The sequence below is a fragment of the Dama dama genome, chromosome 17 (assembly GCF_033118175.1).
Source record: "Dama dama isolate Ldn47 chromosome 17, ASM3311817v1, whole genome shotgun sequence".
In the NCBI taxonomy this organism is placed as follows: domain Eukaryota; kingdom Metazoa; phylum Chordata; class Mammalia; order Artiodactyla; family Cervidae; genus Dama; species Dama dama.
The window spans coordinates 20,102,130-20,126,172 of NC_083697.1; the positions used below are offsets into that span (position 1 = coordinate 20,102,130).

At 35.8% G+C, this 24,043-nt stretch overlaps 2 protein-coding genes and 1 non-coding gene across 13 annotated transcripts in view; 1 reads left to right on the forward strand and 2 right to left on the reverse strand.

The window, feature by feature from the left end:
- Window positions 1-4,688: 4,688 nt before the first annotated feature.
- LARP7 (La ribonucleoprotein 7, transcriptional regulator) lies at window positions 4,689-22,274 on the reverse strand. Of its 4 annotated transcripts, XM_061164171.1 has the most exons (14): window positions 22,115-22,273; window positions 19,393-19,522; window positions 16,322-16,525; window positions 16,009-16,109; window positions 15,854-15,937; window positions 15,551-15,715; window positions 15,375-15,468; window positions 14,945-15,295; window positions 14,715-14,859; window positions 12,823-12,971; window positions 12,013-12,131; window positions 8,517-8,676; window positions 8,161-8,252; window positions 4,689-5,031 (listed from the first exon to the last, which is right to left on the reverse strand). In XM_061164171.1, the coding sequence occupies exons 3-14, from the start codon at window positions 16,521-16,523 to the stop codon at window positions 4,951-4,953; spliced, it is 1,743 nt and encodes a 580-aa protein (XP_061020154.1). In that variant the 5' UTR covers window positions 16,524-16,525; window positions 19,393-19,522; window positions 22,115-22,273; the 3' UTR covers window positions 4,689-4,950. The 4 variants fall into 4 exon arrangements, with proteins under 4 accessions (XP_061020154.1, XP_061020155.1, XP_061020153.1 ...); XM_061164172.1 differs by lacking the exon at window positions 19,393-19,522 and having other exon boundaries at window positions 14,945-15,292; window positions 22,115-22,274; XM_061164170.1 differs by lacking the exon at window positions 19,393-19,522.
- Window positions 22,275-22,421: 147 nt separating this feature from the next.
- The window catches only part of ZGRF1 (zinc finger GRF-type containing 1), a 55,142-nt gene continuing 53,520 nt past the window's right edge, over window positions 22,422-24,043 (forward strand). For 3 of the 8 annotated variants that reach the window (XM_061164168.1, XM_061164169.1, XM_061164167.1), the window contains exon 1: window positions 22,423-22,611. The gene's annotated coding sequence lies outside the window, so the exon portion shown is untranslated. Of the gene's footprint in view, window positions 22,664-22,687; window positions 22,842-24,043 lie in introns of those variants that run through there. The other 5 variants (XM_061164162.1, XM_061164163.1, XM_061164161.1 and 2 more) reach the window with 5 other exon arrangements.
- On the reverse strand, window positions 22,915-23,021 carry LOC133071969 (U6 spliceosomal RNA). Its single transcript, XR_009696582.1, has one exon. It is a non-coding gene; the product is annotated as a U6 spliceosomal RNA (small nuclear RNA).

The window sequence follows — 24,043 nt, forward strand, 5'->3', positions numbered from 1 at the left end:
CAAGTGTCTTTTAATTTCATGGCTGCAGTCATTATCTGCAGTGATTTTGGAGCCCCCCAAAATAAAGTCTGCCACTGTTTCCATTGTTTCCCCATCTATTTGCCATGAAGTGATGGGCCTGGATGCCATGATCTTAGTTGTCTGAATGTTGAGTTTTAAGCCAACTTTTTCACTCTTCTACTTTCATCAAGAGGCTCTTTAGTTCTTTACTTTCTTTAAGGGTGACGTTATCTGCATATCTGAGATTATTGATATTTCTCCCAGCAATGTTGACTCTCGTTTGTGCTTCATTCAGCCTGGCATTTCTCATGATATACTCTGCATATACGTTAAATAAGCAGGGTGACAATCTACAGCTTTGATGTACTCCTTTCCCAATCTGGAATCAGTCTGTTGTTCCATGTCCAGTTCTAACTATTGCTTCTTGACCTGCATAGAGAGTTCTTAGGAGGCAGTTCAGGTGGTCTGGTATTCCCATCTCTTTTAAGAATTTTCCAGTTTGTTGTGATCCACACAAAGGCGTTGGTGTAGTCAATAAAGCAGAAGTAGATGTTTTTCTGGAACTCTCTTGCTTTTTTGATGACCCAACAGATGTTGGTAATTTGATCTCTGGTTCCTCTGCCATTTATATTAATACTTGCTAATCCTTATTCATTTTTCTATTGTTGAATCTTTCCTCATTGGTTTACAGTATTAAAAACTACAACACTTTTCTTAAGACCAAGCCCTGTTTAGTCAAGACAAAGCAAATCTAAAAACTTCTGGTAACATAAATTATATTCCATACCTTTGGAGTGGAGTTAAGCTTTAAGTACTTGCTACAGAAAAGAATCATGAAAAACTAATACTGTCCCCTTTAGTAGTTGAAAATCTCAGGAAGATGGACCACATTTAAGAGATTCTTGTCTTAATTCCTGACCCTGAAGTCTCTACTTAGATGATGATCTGGTCTATATTACAAATCCTGACTCTAGGTTTGGATGACCTCAGACCAATTTGTGATGATTTAAAAGAATGTTAGGTTTTTGTTTTGTTTCCTTCAACAGTGGAAGAATATTCTCAAATACAAAATACAAAAAGCTGAACATCCTTGTGCACTGGGCTGCCACGAACAGTGGGCAGATTGTGCACTGCACAAATCCAAGAACACCATTCACATTGTAACCTATGCAAATACCGCCATCAGAGTAAGACTAGTGCCTCTGCAGGAATAAGGCCGCCTTGTTGGTATGGCATCATCAAGAAGGTCAATAGACAAGTGCGGACCAAGTACAAGTGACAATGTTGACTCTTTCTTAGTGTAACTCTTCCCTAGTTTTTCATTCCAATTGCTTTTCTCTATTATAAACTTTCTAAGGCATTTTTTAAAATGTGTGATTTAAAAGCAAAGACCTACCGTATAGCACAGGGAACTGTGTTCAATACCTTATAATAACTTATCATAGAAAGGGATTTGGAAAATATTTATACATATATCACTTTGCTATATACCTGAAACTAACATAACATTGTAAATTAATTATATTTCAATTTTAAAAATGGTTTAAAAAAATAAGGAAATTCAGGGAAAAGAATTTTAGATGAATAGTATAACTTTGCCACAGAAACTCTTAAATCCAGAGAGAGGTAAGGAACCAAGATAGCACAGAAGTATGTCTTAAAAAAAACAAATCAAGGATGTGGTTATGAGCATGTGGAATTCTCTAAAATCAGATAGGAAGTCTGCTGAGTTTTTGAGAAATTACTACTGCCTAATAAATTAATAAACCTGAGTATGATTTATTTTTTAAAGAGTGGTAATGCTTTTTTTTTTTGAAGTATGATATTTACTTAAGGTTGTGCTTAGCTGCAAAGAACACACTCACTCATGCTAACTCAAGAACGGTTTCTGCTTATAACTCTCTCTTCTGGGTATCAAAATCAAGAAATGAAGTACAGACAGGACTCACAGGTTTCAGAAGGAGAAATCAAGTTCTGTTAATAGCAGATTAAAAGATAAGGCTCTAGGAATCCCCTGAGGGTCCAGTGGTTAAGACTCAGTGCTTTCATTGCCATTGGCCCATGTTTGATCACTGGTCAGGGATCCCACAAGCCATGTGGTGGGGCCAAAAAAACAGAAAACAAAGATATGGCTCTGTAAAAATATAAAATATCTATAAAACTGCCATAAACCAAATTTAAAGGCAAGAGATTGAATGGGAGAAAATATTTATAAGAATGCAATAGCTGTTGCTGGCAGTGAAAGTCTATACAGCATTTTTGGACTATTTCAGTCATGTTATATAAAAGATTTCTCCCAGCAATCTTTATTCCAGAAATCCATCATGCAGACATACACATGTCAACAAAGGTGGGGGATACAATGTTCATTGCAGCATTGCTTTTAGTAGTAAAATAAAGCAGACAACTACAAGCCCAGTAGAAGTACAGTTACATAAATTGCAGTACATCTCTACTATGGGATGCAAAGCACTGGTTAGAAAAGAAATAAGGAAGAAAAGAAGTTGGCAAGAGGTTGGGAGAAAGGGAGGTATCCTAATCATTAAATGTGTGGTCTTCAGAATAAGAGAAACTGATTTTAAATCCTAGACTAGCTGTTTATTATGACCTTTGGCAAGTGCTTCAGCTTCTTCATTTTTAAAGTGTAGTGATACCACTGGTACCTACTTCACTGAGATAACACAGCAAACAAGTAAGAAAAGACAATAGCCAATGAGGTTTCCTTTGTGAAAGTGATAGGGAGCGACTGCAAGGTGCTTAAATCAGTACTGCAGTTAAGGGAAGCAAACCCCATTGACACGCACACAGACAGGTGTGTAGCAGACACTTAAAAAAAAAAAGGAACATGAACACTGAGAATCAGCGACTTGAAAGAGAAAATATCCTTTATGCAACTAAATCAACCTCTGACCCTGGGGAACACCTTGAAGCACACATTCAAGTCACATTTATAAAGCAACTACTATGTGCTAAGTGTTGGATAAGGAAGGGAATATATTTACCTGAAGGATCAAAGGTTATATGTCTTGAAAGATGATGCAGAATTAGGACTCTGCTTTCAGGAACTGATCCCGTCATCTGGAGTAACTATCCTGTTACTTACACTGTACTGCCAGTTTATGTTGTTGACTTGTCCCGGTTTCCCTCAAGGCTGTAAATCCCTCATAGGCAGGGGACCTTACCTTTTCTTCACGTCTCTCAAGTCTACAGTGTGAGTGGCTGATCTGCTGGTTAGTGGTGTTAGTGTTAGTCGCTCAGTCGTGCCCAACTCTGCGACCCCATGGACTGTAGCCCACCAGACTCCTCGGTTCATGGGATTTTCCAGGCAAGTGTACTGGAGCACGTAGCCATTTCCTTCTCCAGGGGATCTTCCAACCCAGGGATTGAACCCAGGTCTCCTGCACTGTAGGCAGATGCTTTACCAAATGAGCCACCAGGGAAGCTGGGGTCAAATAAGTATTCCTCTAGTTAAGTGAACTGAAGAATAAATGCAAGAATGAATGAATGAAATTTTCTCCCCCTCCATCTTTTTCTGTTTGTCCCTAGGACTTATCTAACACTGTGTAATTTTTACTTGTTTTTATTTATTGTCTCTATCTACTGCTGGAATATAAGCACCGTGACTGAGGGATCTTTGATTTACTTCACTAATGCCTCCCAAGTGCTACAATGGTGTCTTGATTATCTTGTTTTAAAGACTGCCAAGGGGACAATTTCTGAAAGTTTACTTGATAACCTCTCCAAAGTCACCTTATGACAGCCCTCCTTGACATTAACTGAATTCTTGAGGCATATACCTACTACTGATTATTCTGGATCAATCAGCACATATTTAGTCATAATCCAGGTAAGAGGATTTAGCAACAATTTACTGATCATTCTTTTTCTTCATGAGTGTATATGCCGGTTTTTCTTCATGGGGAAAGAAAAACCCGTGAGTCAGTGGCAACCTGCCAGCATGCCTATTTCTGGCAGTAAGCTGCTGCCACCCCACCCTGATGCAGCCAATCTCCTCAAATCTCTGGCCCATAGGAGTGAACAGATTCTTGATTCTTTGCCTCCCACAATGCATCCAAGGGACAACCAAGTTCATTCCCCACTGCTGGACAAAGCTGACGGGACTAGAAATGGGTTTGTAGTTCAAGGAAATGAATTCCAAGGTCGTCCAGAGTACTTTCCTGATATCCTGATGAGAGATTAAGATGCCAGTCATGTACATCCCTGGACATTCAGTTGTAGGAAGGCCTTCAACACTCCCTTCTGTGATTTTCCTGAATAAAATGATATACTCAGTTATACCAAAGGCTGGTTCCTAGAATTTTTTTTTCTTTGTTTACAGCATCTGGTACATTTTATTTTGTCAAATCAAAATAAAATGTTTAACTTCATTTATGAAAACAAACTCAATATGTTTAAAATATTTAAATTGCAAACAGTTCATATGGTCAGTTCAATGGGAGCTGGGACAGGCAAAGTACAATAAACAGAATGAAATATCACACACATGTCTCTGTATAAATCAACATGAAAGGATATCCAAGATATTTCAAATGGAGAAAGCAAGTTACAGAACAAAAAGCACAATGAGCATTCTCTGTTAAACATTTCCCCCAACCTATTTATTTAGATAGCATTATTATTTTTGCATATATGTTGTTTTTGCAATATAAAAACAGCAAACATAATGATAATTTCAAACACATTTATTTTCTAAATCACTTTGAGGTTGATTTGTGTCATATAATTTCAACAAATGCAACGTTTACAGAAAAACTGTGGTAAACAATGTAACTGTCTCCAGGAAAAGTCGTATTTACAAGTTAAAGAAAAACTATTTAATTAAATGTAGGTTTTAGAAAAACATTATGCATTACCACCATAAAAAAAAGATATTCCTAAGAATAGCTCTAGTATCCAGTGAAACCTGAAGAGGTGAACAAAAAATTTTTTTCAGTCATATTCAGAAAATCTGATGTGTTGACTTGCTTGTTGAGTCTTTTCGAGTCTAATCTTTTCAGCTTTGGTGATTAACTACAGAGAAAAAATCAGAAATTAGAAGGAACTGGATATGTAAAAACGGAAAGATAATTATGACTAGAAAAATCTCACAACTATTAGCTTGAATAAAATTTTTTAAAAGGGGGCAAGGAAAACAAATGAGATAATTAAGCTCAGATCAAATCAGTTACAGAGAGAACTGCCTAAATTAGAGCTTATTAAATATAGTAGATATTAAATCTTTGAATTATCTAAGATCCTTGCATTTTAGTGCTAGACTACTAAAATTTTTTTCAATTAAAAATAACCAATAATTTGGTTATTAATCAATTAATAAATAACCATAATTCCACCAACATGGACCTACTATTTAGTATAGGGAATACTTCTCAGTATTCTGTAATAACCTAAATGGGAAAGAATCTGAAAAAGAACACATGTATATGCGTAGTAACGGAATCACTTTGCTATACACCTGAAACTAATACAACACTGTTAATCACCAATGTGCCAATATAAAACTAAAAATTTTTTTTGACATTTTAGGAGGGATGAAGACCAATCTTTGTTTCATCATATCCCTTTCGGTTTGAGTATTAATTATTAAGAAACTTTGCTTACACATTTGAGAAATATTCTAAATAAGGGTCTGCTATTAAAAGTACTTATTATTACACCCTTACATAAATAATCAAAAATTTTAAAGAAGGCAAATTAAATTATACAGAATGAAAAAGACCATTTAAAATGCCCAAAAGCTTTCTTGTAGAAAAACTAAAGTATCATATTTAGCTTTGGAGGAAATGAAAATCTTATTCTCTTATAAACACAGATTCTAATGACTATTCATTAAAATAGTTTCTTTAAACTGGTGATAAGTGGTCATCAGCAGAAGTCACCTTTATTTATTTTTCATTTTTTTTATTGTGGTAAGTTTTTAGGAAGTCATTTTCAGATTAAACTAAAAACAAACTGTCAGTGGAGTCAAAATTTAAGTGTTTCAAACTCACAACCATATGCTTTTCACAAATTTTATGAATTCTATCTTTATCTGTTTAATAGCTGACCTGTCAGTACTTTATAAAGGAAAGACGATTTTGGTAAAAACAATGAGAAATTCAAATGTGCTTTACAAGCTAAAGAAAAATGAGAAAAGCCTCACTGTGTCTCCAATACTTGTTATCTAATTTTACTAAAATGCTCAATGGGATAGGGTACACTAGAAAGATTTGGTTGAGGTAGAATGAATGAGAGCCCTTTTGGCAGGTCTTTTCTTCATCTTACTGATCTTTGTCTCAGGTCTTAATTTATCTGCACTTGATTTTTATACGTCAAAATATCATACATAGAAAATGAAGTATTTCTTAATCAACTGTCTTTTAATTCTATACAAACTGAACAGAGCTTAGAAAACTGTCCCCAGTAGCCTTCTCCTCCACAAAGTGAAAAGCAGAACCAGGATTTTCTATTAGTGTTTTTCTTTCACTCAAGTATACTACTGTGGAAATAGTAGAATGGTATGTCAGTGAGGTATTTACACTATACTTTTGGCTGTTAATTTTTCCTAAATACTTATTTTCTATTACTAACATGCTTGCTTGCTTCCTGTACCCCAGCTACACTGGCCTCCTAGTCTGACAATCTCCCTCCAAGACCTCTGTATTTTCTGTTGCCTTAGAGTGTAAAGTGGAGCGCCTAAATTCTCCTGGGTTGTCTGCTCACTTCCCTAAGGTCTGCTCTATGGTCACCTTTGTACTTTTGAGTTTTCTGAACAGCACTGGTCATCATCTGACCTCATGAAAGAAGGAGACCTTGTTACTCATGGCTAAACACTCAGTTCTTAAACAGTGACTAACACAAACCAAAACCAAAAATGTTAATTAAATGAATTAACAAAGTAGTAAACTAATAACCTCCTCTCCTCTGAGAAGCTAGGTCGTGTGGAACCTTTCTTCATTTTATGAAATGAGCAAATTAGTACTTTCATTGCTTTAGCTAGGATTTTATACTTTCAGAAGTTTGCTTATCATACAAATCATGCTAATGATAAAAAAGCCTGATCCTGTTAACCAATACATGAGAACCCTTCAAATTCAGTGATAGAACTACTCACTGGTTTCAACCCAATTTATAAAATTCTCTGTCAATGTTTATTTCCTTGTCTCAAACTTAATTTATGCAGATGGAGTCTTTCTTAAAAACAAAACTGCTTTTTTCTAGTTTTATTTTTTTTTATTTTTTTTTCTAGTTTTAAAAATATATACAATTTACATGATATTTTACACCAACTAGAAGGAAAAGTATTATTGAACAAAGTGATTTCATTTCAATTGTGAGTTCTGGATTAATGATTTTAATATTTAAGTTAATCAAAGCTTAAATAGGCTTTGAAATTAACACCTCATAGACCTGAAAGAGTCTTTAAAGAGGAAGGAGGCCTCTCTATCTCAGTCTGCATTCATGGAAAGAGAATTAACAAAGATCAGTAGAAAACCTCCTCCCAAATCATTTTAAATTCCAATGAATCCTAGGAGATGCAAGACAGACAAAAAAAACTTGATTTTCCAATTAAAAAAAAAAAAAAAAAGAATTTTATAAATAGGACCTTAAATCAACAAACCCAGAACACGGGAAGTATGACCTTTCAAGTACTAACCAATCATAAAATAATGCACATACATCTTTTTGGATTTTACTGATTTTTATAATATACATTTAGAAATTGATAATGTTAATTATTATGTGCCCTATTTTGCTCTAAGCATTTTAAGATGTACTAACTTTTACATGTATAATAGTTTTAAAAAGAATAAACAGCTTACTAGCAACAACAAACATCTGATAAATTCTTAAGTGTCTTTTAAAGTTATTGAGAGACTTGCTTTAAATTATCATTGTTTTTTCCTATAAATTATTTAATGTACTAATTTAAGCTTGTTTATTTCCCCCGTCAGCTATTCTAGAGAAAAAGGAATAAAGCTTACCACTGCTATTGGGAATGATATGCACAGATTCTCAATCTTATCTGTGGAGACTCATATCTTTAAAAACTGCACTCTAAATATATTGTGCTTTTTACCATTAAGACAATCTTTAAATAATCATTTACTACCAAGTTAGAAAACAGCCAGAAATTTAAATTACAAAGTATGAACTGATTACCTTCTCAGTGCCTCTTTTCTTTTCACGAGGTTGATTAAGTTTGGCCTGCCTATCTACCAAAATCTTCTGCCAATACCTCTGTTCATGATCACCTTTAAAAAAAACAAACAAACATAAAAATGCTTATCACTGAACATAAGGATATAGATGAAGAAACACATCCACAGCTTTATATTTTCAGTAGAACCAGAATAGTTGTCCGAGTTATTTAATGCCTTTTTACGTATATTAGTGTAAAGAACCGACCCCCCCCCCAGTTTCATTTGCCAAACTCGGAAATTATAAAACAATCACCCCACAATAAGCATTGTTAAAATAAAAAAAAAAAAGAAAGAAAAGGTTCTATAAAATTTTACCAGAAAGAATCTCTAGTTTCCAGCAGTGTTTCTTTTTAATTTCCGAATGTGCAGTTACTACTGCTTGAGCATCCTCAGGAGTTTTAAATCTAGCATGGCATTCCGTATCTCCTTCCAGCAAATCAACATAAACAACCTCTGAGACTGCTGCCAAAGTATCCTGCATTAGAATTTAGAAGGGCTTAAAATAAACAATAAAAACATTTCATTATAATTCTAAAATTATTCCACTGTAGGATTATAAAATTGAGCCATATATCATTTCAAACGAGGAGTAACTATTTCATTTCAGTTAGCTTCCAAGATATATACAAATGGAGAATTCCTTGGCAGTCTAACGGTTAGGACTCTTCACTCTCGCTTCCAAGGGTACAGGTTCAACTCCTGGTCCGGGAGCTAAGATCCCATAAGCTAATAAGAAAGGCGCCCAAAAAAGACTCCAAACGAAAAACCAAACTACCACCAGAAAAAAGACCTCAAAACAAATGCTCTTAGAAATGGACTTGGACAAAGTTGAGGACCAATTTAATATCAACTCTATCAACTTTCTTTCATTCAACAGTATCCTTAAAATCGTACTAGATGGGAATATGGAATAAGAAAAAAAGATCTATAGTATAGAATGTACAAATACTTTCCTCTAACCCTCAAATTTAGAAGGGTTCCATGTCTGGGTGTAGGCAAAGAGTAAAACAAAAAACAAAACTGAAATGGCATTAAGGAAGAAGTTGTGTTTCCACTTACCTGTACAAAATCACTTAGGACTTAAAATGCATGCAAACTTTTTATAACCACTTGTGAAAAAAGTTTCAAGGCACACAGAGAGATATTTGGTTCTTAAATTGTCTATGGGAATACAGATAGGCCAGAGTTTTTAACTCTGATAAAACATCTAAGCAACCTTTTCGAGTCACGTAGCAATGAGAAGTTTTACCTATAAGGCCTGCTGTGAGGGCAAATTAACAAGATTCCTGCATTCCCAGGTCATTTTTTTTTCACAGCAGGTTCTACAGTGTAAGCAAGGTAATTATGCAGGAATGTTACACTAATTCTTAATTCATCAACTTCCATTCATAAAGCTAAAGAAGTAACTGAAGGTTCCCAACTGAAAGAAAGAAAAAAATAGTCCTACCTACCTCAACCCCTTCAGTTTAAACCCAAAATTTCAAGGTACAACTAATTTAGATTATTTATTTATTAAAAGAAATATTTTTTTTGGCCGCGCCTCTTGGCTTGTGGGATCTTAGTTCCCCAACTAGGGCCTTTCACAGTGAAAGCTTGGAGTCCTAACTACTGGACCACCAGAAAATAACCTAGATTACTTTTTGATGTTGAATTTTAAAATTCTGAATTACAGAAAGAACTCAGCAATACCTGGAAATATCATTTCAAAAGAAAACTGCATTAGTTAATAATAAAGAATAAGTAGTAAAAAAAAAAACAAGAATAAGTAGTAAAAATCCATGCTTATATATTAATACAAGCCAGGTACTAAGTCTTAATTTATCTCAACACTTAAATCACTGCCTATCACAAAATAGGCACTTTATAATTTTAGGCAAATTCAATTTAAAAACTGAAAACTGGAGAGAAATATACTTGCCAATTCTTCCCATTTCTCTATCTAGTTAATGAGTATTTAATTTAAACACAAAGAAGGAAAAATAAGGTATTAAGTGATGAAATTTGAATGTGCTTATTGGTAGTAGTGAGGGTTTTGTAACTGATTTATCAGACAGATTCAATTACTTCAATTGAAAAGATATTTACTAAATATCCATTATAATGTCAGGCTAATCTCCAGATTTAAAACCCTTCTTAGAATGACAAATTAACCTGGCAATCACATGGGCAACTCGCAGACAGCAGTAAGAATTATAGCTCAGTTTTTGTTCCAGCAAAATGTAAGTAATTAATAATTTGGTTAATGCACTTATTTTATGATTTTGGTGATCAAAAATGAAGAATTTGTAATCGACATAATTACCATTTAGATAATAAAATCTGATAAATGCAATTAAACCTATACCAGTTATTCAAAATAACAAACTTTGAGTAATTTTTCTTTTAAAACTTGGGCCATCTGACTAACCACAGCAGCATTTACATCTTCAATTTTTTAATCCTTCTTATTGCAAAGTCTATTTTGCTACCAAATTTTGAAGTGCAAGCTAGTATATCAATTTGGGATTGACCAAATTCCTCATCAATACTATAGTAAGAGTCTAGATTTACTTGTTAGTGACAGCTACAGGATTTCAGGGGATAGGGTTTCAGATAAAGAGTGCTTACAGATGGTTACAATGAGCAACTTTAATGTTTACAGAAGTTAAAAAATGTTGACTGGTAACAGTCTATGGAAAACCAAAGCAACATACCACATGGTCCTGAAGTCAGTGTAAGAATTATAAATATACTTGCTATGTTATAGAACACCTTACATAGTTTAAAAAGAAAGTGTTTCACTTAAATGGATGACAAAGTTAAAAAGTAAATAGGATATTACCACTTAAAAGAGTATGTGAATAAGATACATTGCCCTGCGAGTACAAAATGCTGTAGGGGACAAACTCTATAAAGTGAAAAAAGACTTAGGAGGACAGCAGGGATAGGAATTTACATGTAAACTATAAATTTTTGGAGATATTCAAAATACTTTACACTTTCCTGTAATTGTTTCAAAAATTTTAATATAATTGGTGAGGACTGAAAACACCAAAAAAATACTTTTAGGAATAAAATTTTAAAAGGCTCTTCTTGCCGAAAACAACCACCCTGCATTTTTTTCAGGAGAAAATTTTCAATTCTCAAGAGGATTCATTAACAGACAAAAATAAACTAAGTCTATGCTAAGTGAAACATATGCACACTATCCGTTTTATTTCAAAATAGTTCTGATTTTTAAGTCACAAAATCTTTTAGGAATTTATTGAAAACTAAAAGCTCTAATGAAAACAAATTACAAATTCTCTAGTTTGCTCCAAATAAGACAACAGCAAATAGTTTTATTTTAGAAACAATCACAAACCAACTTTAATGTAGTTCAATCTTTATGAATGTTTTATCCCTACGTATTGCCCCCAAATCTAGTTTCTCTTGATTTTTCTGAAAAACAGAAAAGGTCCCCTGAGAAAATGAATATTGGGAAAGCATTTTACTTAATCTCCTCATTTGATATAATAAGTACAGTAGGGTTTCATCCTTTTCCTATACACAACCACTGGGGCACCAAGAAAAATAAGCACAAATTGCTGTTTTCCTATAAAAGGATTAAACGAAGTTCACTATAAATTTGATTCAGTGAGGAATTTCAGCTATCAGAATTTGCCTTGAGTCAGACTTAAAAGGTTATTATGGAATCAAACCCAATAAGCAGTTTACCACAAGAGAACAAATTCTAATTTGATTTGCCTCATTTTCCACATTCAAAACACTTTCACACGGGGGTTTTTAAGAAGAAAGAGAAACAACTATCATGGGGATTCAAAAGCATTACCCTGACTTGCTTCCTGCCAGGTAAAGGCTCGGTGCTAATGATCTTCACAATCACACCACTCACAAACTGTGGTCCTGCTGCATTAACTTTCTCCTGGGGACCACACTCTTCACTGTTTGCTGTTGAAGCGAAAAGAAAAAGACCAGAAAAATATGTCTTCCATTTAATAATTTAACGCTTATAGGCCCGCTCTAGAGTATCAATAATGGTCTCCCAGTTTTATTTAAGTAATCTAAACTTACTCATAAGGTCATTATGTTTTAAGTTATACTATTTATTACAGATTACCATAAAGTAAAATACAGAAACTCTTATTACTGTAAATGCAAAGTTTTACCATTAGAAGAACACTTTTAAAATCTTAAAGAAAAAATGTCCCCTTTCACTGAACCAATAACAAATTGTTTTACTCAATAAAGAAAGAACAGGCACAGGTATACCATTACAATTCAAACGTGGAAATTTATATTTTCAACTTATGGGAATTTAAAATATAAATATCAAAGATCATCTTTGTTTCTACAAATGCGATGAACTACAAACTAGGCACTCATCACTAATTTTGATTACTAATGAAAACTATATAGAGAAAATGTATGTGATTAAAAAAGATTCAGTTTAAAATGAGCCCTTCAAATATTTTTAGGTTAAGGATAAATCACATCTGGACAACTTGAGAAATCAGTAATTGCTCTAATAACAACTACTATATAATTGAGTTTCAAAAACTAAAGCTTATCCTACAATAACTCAGTGCGTTTTAGTATAAGTAGAATATAATCCTACAAAAACTATCATATTGATGCTTACTTTTTTCACTTTTCATTCCGGAATTAGTAGGCACTCCATTTGTTTCCATTTCTGATTGTGACTTTATTTGGGATATTGTTTTTTTTAAAGAAGCCATGCTGGCTTTTTGCAGTGCTAAATACTCTTTCTTCAAATCCAACCATTCTGTCCTGTAGTGAAAATAATTGTACTTTTAAACAGTGACAACAGATCATTAAATAAAAAGTAAGTCTCAAAATACAGACATTCAGTAACTTACAACCACTCCTTCTCCCAATCTTTCTTTAAACACACTTAAATTATTTCCTGAGTTCTAAGTCCATCTGGCAAACAAGAAAAGGGGAGTTCCCTCTGTCCCAACATTCAGATTAAATGTTTTATATTTGCTGATTCAATTCTTAAGTATGTTTCAAATGTTTGACAAAAATAAAAGCACTGAGTTAACTAACTAGTAACATTTACTAGAAAAGTCAGTTAACTCTGGGTGAAAAATTAAAATTTTAACATTTGTTAAACTGCTTCCAATTCAAAAGGTAACATTCCTCAGTATTTACTGGAGTCAAAGGAATTTCTAAGAAGAAGAAAAACACCCCATGGAAGCAATTTATTTATTTACATACATTGATCGTGTAGAAGTTTCCTCAAACAGCTAGAGGTCCTCCAGATAGAAACACAATGCCTCTTCTGGCTCTGCAGGAGCACTCATTGTTACCCTAATCTGTGCCATCAAACACGCAGATAGGGGATTTTTTTTTTTTTAAGAGGAGAATATCTGTGGTAATGGTTTTAGCTGTTAACATTGACATCTGTATACTTCAAAAAAAAAAAAAAAAAATCCAGACCCACCCAGGACCATACATTCCCTGAGAGCTGATACATTAGAATAACAAAGGGCTCTTGTAAGGATTCTCTGAGATAAAAAGGGAAGAGGAATTCAGGAGTTAAGAATAGTATAAATAGAAGTACCCAAAGTCCTAGCCTTTTAACCCTCCAAGAGCAAAACTGGGGTCTTTGGAAACCGTAATCCAGAAAGGTTAAGAAGGAAACTTTCTTTTAAAAGGTATGCCATTTTCTTTCTTCTCCTTATCTCCCACCTCTTGAGAAGTTGGACTCCCTTTAACTTTAACATGGTAGTACTTTCTGTGACTTTAAAATAGTAAGTGCTTCCATGTTTTAGTAGAAGTGAGTCCAAATTACGCCTCTGGATACAAGACGGCAAAATTTGCAATCTGTGAGGCTGAAAGGGGCGCCCCTCTGCTTTAACACGGGGGTACCTGCTGTGTAAAGAAAAGCAAGTGCTTCCGTGTTTCAGTGGAGGTGTCTCCAAGTCAATACTTTAAAAGCGCTTGTGATCTAAAAACTGGCTCTGAAAATAATAAAAATGTAGCATTGCTAAATTTCAAATGAAAGGTAAAAGTAAGTAGTTCTTTTAATGATGAAATTTATTCTGTTCCCAGATTATTTTCTAAATGCACTTTACAGGTTAAAGAAAATTCACGATTTTATTTTTCTCAAGACTGGGCTCCCCACCACTTAAACGTGGATGTACTTGCTTTGTAGGTAAAAAAGTAAGTGCTTCCATGTTTTAGTGATGGTAAGTCTTCTTTTTTCATTTTGTCTTATCCTGCCGCTCCTTGGTATACTACAAGATGCACCTTTAAGTCTATTAAGGAATACCCTCCACTTTAACATGGAGGCACTTGCTGTGACTTCATAAAAAATAAGTGCTTCCATGTTTTAGTGTGGTGGTTCCTTTTTAAACCCCAACATTGTGCAACTTCTGTGCAGATCATGGCTTCAGGCCATTACTGTTGCTAATATGCAACTCTGTTCAATTCAAACTGGAATTGCACTTTAGCAATGGTGATGGAGTGTGTCAGTTGCCAACAACATAATTTGCACCCGTGACTTACTTCGATAGCACTCGTAATGGAATAACCTCTTCTCCCATCTTATGCCTCTCTTTATGTTTTTTCTTATGCTTTCTTTTTGCTTTCAGTAGGGATCCGTCTTTTATATCTCCAGTATCCTTTTCCTCTTCCGTAGAGACTTCTAATTCTAAATTAGACATGTGAATGAAATAAAGACATGAGTTAAGAAGAAAACCCTCCTTATCTAACCATAAACGTAAAGTCAGAAATACCTTTGTTTTCTTTACAAACTTCTGGAGCTTCATTTTTAACATTGTCTTTCTGAGACACTCTCTTCGCTTTCGTTTTGGGAGTGAGGCAGTCTGCATCTTCAGAGCTGCTTCTTTTCCTCTTTCCTGCTTTGACTAAAGGGAAGCTGGATACTTCAGTTTTTTCTCGTTTTTTCTTTTTCTTTGTGGGTTGCTTTTGGGGTTCAGTAACCTCTACTTCAGAGCTCTCAGATGTGGTCCTTGATCTTTTTTTACAGATACTTTCCTTGGTTGCGTCCATATTTGACTCCTTGGGCTGGATATTGTCATCTTTCTTTGTTCGGCCTTTCTTCTTCTTCTTCTTTTTCTTTTCTTCTGTAACAATGTTATTATATTTACTTACTTTGCTTCATCTATGTCTATGTCTATGTCTAAGTATTTAATGACAACTCACCAGTTACTGTCAGAGCAGGAATGGGCTTGTTTTTCACTGTCTTGGGAAATACACCAGGTTTTCTAGGTGCTTCCTCTGGTGGGTTATTAAGAAACTGAAATGAAATAAGCAAAATTCTGTTACTGTTTAAAACACTTAGTAATTTTCTTTCTCTTTCTTTTAGGTTGTGGACCTACCTCAATAGCTTTTGCAGCTTGTTCTTTTGTTTCAAATTCCACGAAGGCAAATCCCTTTGGGTCCCCAGTAGACTTATAATGTGGTATACTTATATAAACAACATTGCCACATTTCCCAAATACTCTCTCAATCCAGCTGTGGTTAACATTTTTGGGAAGCAGTTCCTATGATAAATTAGTAATAAATAAAGTGTTGAAAACCTTAACTGAAAATAAACTGAAAATAAAGTCTTACTTAAATTGAATACTACAATGTTTCTGCTGGGAGGCAGCAATTCTGAGCTGTCCAGAAAAGTGGCTTACCACATACACTGTCCGCTCATCCTCATCCTTGGGTCTCTCACCCAGCGGCTTTTTCCTTCTGATTCTGGTGCCTTCTAAATCCAGCTGTAAAACACTACATAAAGTCAATATTAACTAACAGCATCATATGACACATCATATGTAACAATTCTTACCTCTACAACAGCAGAACTTTTCAGTGCTCTGGCTATTAACTTTCCATCGGTGGTCAATTTTTTCATTTTGTTGAAGGACACAAGAAGTGATATATCAACATCTAATGAAAAAGTTTCAAAAACATTTTCAACTGTTAAAATTTAAAAAACATGTTTCATACACAGTGTATATTGTACATTATATGTGGCATATATATATTTTAACAGCTCTTAAAACTTTTATACAGTGTATATTGTACATTATATGCAGCACATATAGATTAGAAGTAGATACAGCTCTTAAATCTGGTACAATACACTGAAGGAAACTTACATCCATCTCTAGATTTTTCTATCTGCTCTCGAAGAAATCTATCCTTGTGGAGATTTGCATCTCCAAACCAGAAGTCCACTTGCTTCACAATATCTGCAAGCACCTGTTTAACTCTAGACCTTTTCTTTTTTTCTACTTCTTTTTTCTTTTCTATGCTTTCTTCTTCCATTGCCTTTTCTTTATTTCCACTTTCAATTTCCATTTCTGTGAAATAGGAAATAAATATTAAGTCAGCAAAAATTATTAGTGGTATAAAAAAATACTTAGTTTAGCCTTTATCTGAATGGAAATGGGCTCAAATATGTCTACCAGAGAACAAACTTTGGACATTTTCACTATTAGCTCTGGCAACTTTCATTTTCCCTGTTTCTTATAACATTTACCTCCTATGTTAACAGCATTTTTTATGCGTTCTGGTATAAATAAGAATGATAGACTGATGTGTTCATTTCACAACCTCCACTGAGAAACATTTTAAAAATGTTCTTTACTTGCTGAAGTAAAGTGAGATCTCCTATACTCAGACTCCAAAGTTCTGGACAGACAACTATCTCCCCGTCCTCTTCTGTTTTGAACTTAAAACCTTACTAATCTGTTTATCCTAGAATGCACTTACTGGTACATTCCCAGTTCCTGGTATATAGTAATTCAAAAATCTGTTGAATGGTATCATCTTAGTTAATAACATACACACAAAAATGAGTGAGCAAAGACCTAACAGGAGGCCTGGGGTGATATTAAGACAAATGCGAAGTTTCATCTGTCTTCTCTGTTGCACTGGCTGGGAGATGCTATTAGTTGGGATGCAGGCCTTGAGGCTACGACCAGCATGACAGAATAGTTTGGTAGGCAAAAGGGCTAAAGCTCTTAGGTAGGCATCTAGATAAGGGTGGGGGGAAGCAGTGGATTTGGGTTAATTGCTGTATTTGGGGAAGACTGGGACTAGGTCTCCAGATGAGATGAAGATTCTGTCCCTACTCTTATCTTCTGTCTTATACCCTTTAAAGCTCAGTAAACAGTTATTAATAAAGCCTATTTGTGTCTCCTGAGTCGGACTGTCAGCTATAATCTGACAGTGCAGGAGTGATGCTGCAGATAGAAACAGCGACACCCAGCATGAGGGTACAAAGCCATTAATGCATTTCACTTCAAACCTCCAACTAAGTGTGCATTCTCATCAAAGGAAGAGTATTTTGGCATTTTTAAAGCAGGCTTCCGTTGATCAGCTAAACACTAATTTCTAAAACATATAAGTAATTATTTAGATGATGCTAGCCTGACTCAAAATGGAAGTACATGCCAAAATTAATCATTAGAAAAACAACCAGGTGGCATTTAGTGCTGCATAACCATTTATCACACTCTCACTTCAACCTATCCTGTCAGGCTTTCCTTTCCATCATTCTAATGAAACTAAAAAACAATGATCTCCACTGTCTACCAGATCTCTCAGGAGCATTTGCAGTTGTTAACTCCGTCACTGAAAAGATTTTCTTCATTTGGCTTCCAGGAGTTGTCTTCCTTCTCCATTTCCTCTTCTGGACCCTCCGACTCTGTCTGCTCTACCCTTCCATGATGCCCAAGACTGCATTCAGTCCTGGGCTCCCTTATCCACACAGATGTCCTTTCAGAGGGTCTCTGGCTTTAAGCTCCATGGCTCTCTATATGTTGATGTTTCACAAACCCATCTTCTCCACTCCCGACTTTTCCCATTATCTCCCCATTCCAACATGCAAATACCCACCTAACCTCTTCACTTATTTAGCTGAAGCTAAATCTATCTCAAGCTTAAATTGAATTCTCAAATTTTAGCAAACCACATTTTTTGCCTACTCTTTCCCATCTCAGAAAATACCAGCGAAAATTGCTGAGAGGGCAAAAACACTGAAATCCTTCTTCATTCCTTCCTCATCCCACAGCCAATTCATTAGCATTTCTGTTAGCTCTAGCTTTTCAAAATTCATATGAATCTTCATTTCATCCATCACAACCACCTGTTACAAGCTATCACGAGTGTCTTGCCTGCAGTTGAAACACATCCTCACATTTACTTGCTTCTACTCCTTTTCCATTATCATCAATTCTCCAGACAGCAGCTGGAATGATCATTTAAATATGTAAATAAAATGTCAATTTCTTGAACAAAATCCTCCAAAGGTTTCTTATCCCAGTCAGAATAAAATAAAAAATCCTTATTGTGGACTATAGGTCCTATTAGATTGGGCCTGGGGATCTCGCTCTAACTTCATCACTTGCAACTTCTTTCAGAGTGCTCATTACAACCTCAACACAACATCGTTCTGTTCCTCGAACAGTCTAATGCATTCCCATTTCACGGCTTTTGCTCCTGCTGTTCCCCAGCTTTCCTGTCACAGCTGCAGGGATTACTTCCTTGTTCACCCAGGCCTCTGCAAATGTCACTTTATCAAAGAGGTTTTCTCTTTCACCAAATCAAAAATATCCCTTCCCTGCCGACCATAACCCTACCCTCTGCCTCACTCACTACTTTCTATACTTATATCCTCTTATTCCTATCTGGAATTATAATTTTATTGCCTACCTGCTTCATTATAATATAAACACTATGAAGGCAGAGACTTCGGCTTGATCACAACCTTGGCATTTGTTGAATAGTTAAGTAATATAACTAACAGTATCTAACAAACTGTCAAGTGTTGAGCATTTCAAGTTATTTTGTAAGGGGGTAGAATTATAAACAAAATACAAATGTAGGCTATGATTGTCACTACAGAATTCACTACTAACTCTTCTGAAAAATCTATAAAGAGCAGATTACCACTTCTCTATTTGTTTTCATCATCAAAGCCACCATCTAAGGAGATAGTGGACAGAACTGCAAAAACACAGAAAGCCACAAATCTCCCAGAAATCAGACTTTTCCCAGCGTTCTCTTCTCAGCCCTGATACTCTCCTTCCTTCCTAAGATTTTTTTTTTTTTTTGAGTGTCTGTGTGTGTGGCCTGGAGAATTAAGTTCAGAAAATCTTGCCCCATGCGAATAACACTCATTTGCAATTTTCAATCTTAAAAATCTGTAAAGACTCAAACATACCTTCATTTTCGAGTACGGATATGGATCAGATTAAACAGGACATAAGCTATGGTACAAGTTCTCTTCTCTACACATTGGTTACAGAAGATCAGGAAGTTACATGATAGTCATAGTTTACTTTCTCAACGTCCTATGATAACAAATAGGTATACTGTCATTCCATACATTCCAAATCAAAGTTATCTTTCTTAGCAATGTCTGTTCTACTGTTCTTACCATCCTCATTTTATTTAAGGATGACATATTCCACTTAGTAATCCACTGAGTCGAGCTATTTACTAGCTGTATGGATTTTGAGCACGTTACCTCATCTTTCTACGATCTATAAAGTGGAATAAAAGTTATACCGACATAAAAGGGTTGTTGTAAAAATTAATCAAAATGAATAAAGTACTTTCCATTGCTGCTATACAGCACACAGTCAACAATATGTAACTGTTATTTATTGCCATTTACCAATCTGTCATTAAGTCCTATCAAGGTAACCTTTGGAATGACTCTTATCTTCATCCAGTATTTTCCACAACTACTGTCATAATAGTATGGAAATAGTTTATAAATTGTTCGGGAAGTCATCCATCCGTCACAGAAGCTGTGTAACTTGTCTAAACACAGGTCTAATTTTGTGACTCTGATGTTAAAACTTTGAACAACAGTAATTCTTTAGCATCTTTTGGTAACACAGCATATATTTTTAAAAAATTGTTAAATGAATCAACTAGTTTCACAGGCTTTAAACAAAGAATAAAAGTTACTGTGTAACACCAGTTACTTGACACACCTTGTTTTAAATCCTCATAATCCCTCTAGGTTGTTTCTCTTAGCTTCTTTTTACAAAGGCTCAAAGGTTAAGTGACCTGGCTAAAGCTAGCTAGGTAAGTAAGCTCAGGTATGTTTAACTCTCACACTGCCTACGTTTTAGTAGAACTTCTTACCATGTAGTCTATGTTTTGACTCAGAAATCCTTTTTTTAAATTGTTAAAATTTTTTTTTACAATGTTGTGTTGGTTTCTGCCGTACAACAATGCGTATCAGCCATCTGTGTGTTCGTGCTAAGTGTCTGAATCTTTGTGATCCCATGGACCACAGCCATCCAGGCTCCTCTGTCCAAGGAATTCTCCAGGCAAGAATACTGGAGTGGGTTGCCATGCCCTCCTCCAAGGGATCTTCCTGACTCGGGGATCTAACATTGCATCTTACATCTCCTGCAATGGGAGGCAAGATTTTTTTAACAGTAGCGCCACCATCAGTCATAAATATACATATAGCCCCTCACTCTTGAGCCTCCCTCCCCTTTCCCCATCCCACTCCTCTAGGTCATCACAGAGCACCAGACTAGGCTCAGTATGTTACACAGCAACTTCCCAACAGCTATCCATTCTACACACAGTAGTGTGTATATGTTGATGCTACTTTCTCCATTCATTCCACTCTCTCCCTCCCCACCCCCACTGTGTCCACAAGTCCATTCTCTACATCCTGGCTCAGAAATTCTTAACTTGAAATCCATGGAATTTGGGATGGATTTCAAAAATTATTGTGAATCCCATGAAATTTTCAAAGGTAAATTTTAAAGAAAATGTGAAACCATGACTTTTCTACATTTATAAAATGAACACATGTCAATCATTTTATTTAAGTAATTAACCAGGGAACCAGTTAAGTGCTAAAAACCAGTTTAAAGGTGAACTCAAAACCTAGACATGCACAAATACAAGCAAGCAAAAACGTTGAAATGACCTTGTTAACAGATGCAACACTAATCAGGGCAATAACTGTAAGATATTTCGATTATGACTGTTTTCTATAACTTACATAATTGTAACATAGCTCAATGACAATGAAGAGTAACCTAGACACCTTTTTTGGGGGGCCATTTCAACGTGTTTCACAATTTTTCTTTAGAAGGTTATAGCAAAATGTTTAGACATGTATACACATTTTCCTGGGAGGCTCATCCATATCTTTTAAATCACGTTTTAAAAGGAAATGGCGTGTCAAAAAGGTTAAGAACTATAGTTCTAGTCACATCTGACTATTCAGCGGTGCCCTCTTTCTTGTCCCTGTGCCTCTGCTTTAAACGAGTCTTCTCGTCTTCCTTGTCTTATGAACTCCTATTCAATTTTCAAGGCCCAGGTTAAACGGCATCTCACTCTTTCTAGGCTTCTGCTAGCACATTTCCCCTAACCAACCGCCTCATCTGTTTCCCTTTAAGTATGTCTATTAACGCACTCAATAATACACTGTATTTAACACTCATTAGTTCTTCCTTCCACAATTGAATTTTCAGCTCTCTGAAACATAGAGGCAAAAGTTCTGATAAAGGAAATGACTTAATTTTAAAATACAAGTCCACATTCGCTTTCTTTTGACCACCAAAACTCGAATGTGCGAAGAAAAGCAATTCCCCTTTTGACTACTGCCCCATTAGGTACCCGTTCTTCCTCACGGAAGCCGTCAAACGCGGGACTGCCCCCAAACCTTCCAAAACCGGACGACAAGCGCCCCCAATCACTAGAAAACTGGAACTACAAGGGCTGCCGGAGGACTCTTGCGCGTGCGCACACAAAACTAGGACACTAGGACAATCGAACTGATGGGTTGGTGGGAGGGGGCGGGATGAGAAGGACCAGAGATGACAGAAAGGACTGCATAGAAAAAGACTGAGAGTAATTTAGACCTCACCCAACCTGGGCTACCCTAGAGTCCACTTAGAACTTACTTTGTCAAATTCCCAAAATACAGGGCCAGAGACTGCGTTCTTCAGTCCTTCGCGTCCCCCGAACCTTACAGTCGTAGTTATTTTAGCGTCACACGAGCGACACTTCTTCCGAACGCCTTGGAAAAGATAGGCCCACAGGCTGTGCGACCGCCGTTTACGTCGCAGGCGTAAGCTCGCTCAGCGTGGGGGCGGGACATCAGAGAACGCAGGAGCCACAGAGGCTCGCAGCCGGAGAGGAATTTGATTGGCAGTTTGAAAACGGCCGTTCAGTTCCGGAGCCTGGGGTTTGATCTGGTGCGGTCGCGGGTTGATGATGTCACGACTTTTCGCGGGAGAAGTTCGAAAGTGGGTTTTGTGCAATGAGCAAGTTAAAAGAGCTGTTTCCACTCGGGAGTTTCTGGGGAGTGAGGGTAGATAGGCTGGAGTTTTGAGCTCGAGGTGCTATCACTGATTTTGATGCGACGGGCGAAGGAGTTTGCTCCGCCAGACGGGGTCCGGTAAGGAAGCTGTGTGGAGACAAGGTTGGATCACGGCTTGCCCTAGCAACCTGTAAATAATTAGTGTTTCGTCTTTACCACCTTCCCCCAACTCCTGCTTTGCAGTTCCGGTATCCGTGTGAGAACCGGGGATGGTTTTGCTGTTTATTTTTAGGACTGACAAAGGGTCACTTCTTCATTGTCATCTGGTTACACAAGATCGTGATAATTAGAACGTTGGCAAATGAAATGTGAGCATCTTTTGGTTGTCTGGACTGGACGGGTTCTTTTTTTTTTTTTAATATTTATTTATCTGTTTGGCTGAAAAATATGGAACGCTTCACGAATTTGCGTGTCATCCTTGCGCAGGGGCCATGCTAATCTTCTCTGTATGGTTCCAATTTTAGTATATGTGCTGCCGAAGCGAGCACTGAACGGTTTCTTAAAAGGCTATTGGGCTCGTGATTCTTAAAATTTTTATATCTGTGAACCATTTAGGGATTCGAAAGATCCTGCTTGTTCCAAAAGAAAAGAACCAAAAACATCTCATCGTACTTAGCAAGAACAGCTCATATTTTAGTGATAACACCGAATTTTATACATAAATTTATAAAACAGCACAATAATGTATGTGCATGTGTGAAGATATGTATGTATTTCTGCAGTAAATTATCACAAAACATCTAATCTCTCCCCCCTTTTTTGAAGTGTAATCCTTTAAAGTAATCTACCACTAATAAGAGTTTGGACCTCCTCAATACCTTTTAGATTGCAAATCCCTCAAATAATATTTCTAATTTAGGAAAACAATGGGGAAATTTATTTTGCAGTTGGTAAACAGCATATAAGTAATCCTAAAGAAGTAAATACTGGATTTCTAACCTGTAAATTGTGATGGTAATAACAACTTTTCAGGATTATGAGACTGATAAATATTATATGTAAAGAATCCAGTCCCATTCTTGCCTGATACAGTAGGTATTCCATACTCACATAATGTAGTTTTTGTGAATAGGAACACCAGAATTTAGACTATTTAGTTTTGAATTCTGAATCTGCCATTTGTTTACTTCATGATCTTAGGCAAATTACATACTTATTATGTACCTCACTTCCTATTTTTGTAAAATGAATATAAAATATAGTATCTGTACTATAAGGTGTAAACATTTAAAGCAGTTTAACAGTGTCTAGCATATAATTTACACTGAATAAATAATAGCTGTTATTAAAGCGATCTAATGTTAACTGCTACATGCCAAGCATTGTGTTGACACTGTGTAGTCTTATCTACATATATAGGATGTCTAACCCATTCAGTGGCTGGAGGCAAGTTGCTGTGAAAACAGCAGTGAACTATGTGTTTCTTTGAACCTCTTATCTTCTTGGCTTTCACTAGGCACCTAGCAATCCTGTAAGCTGGAGGGGAGGGATTAGGGTATGGAGTTGTATT

What these genes read in the sequence shown, in the direction of transcription:
- LARP7 (XM_061164170.1), bottom strand. Translation starts at nt 16,523, where the DNA reads ATGGAAATTGAAAGTGGAAATAAAGAAAAGGCAATGGAAGAAGAAAGC. An exon ending in AGAAAAATCTAGAGATGGAT is followed by an intron (nt 16,110 to 16,321) that starts GTAAGTTTCCTT and finishes CTTTTTCATTAG; the next exon opens with ATGTTGATATATCACTTCTT. An exon ending in GAAACTAGAGATTCTTTCTG is followed by an intron (nt 8,253 to 8,516) that starts GTAAAATTTTAT and finishes TTTTTTTTAAAG; the next exon opens with GTGATCATGAACAGAGGTAT.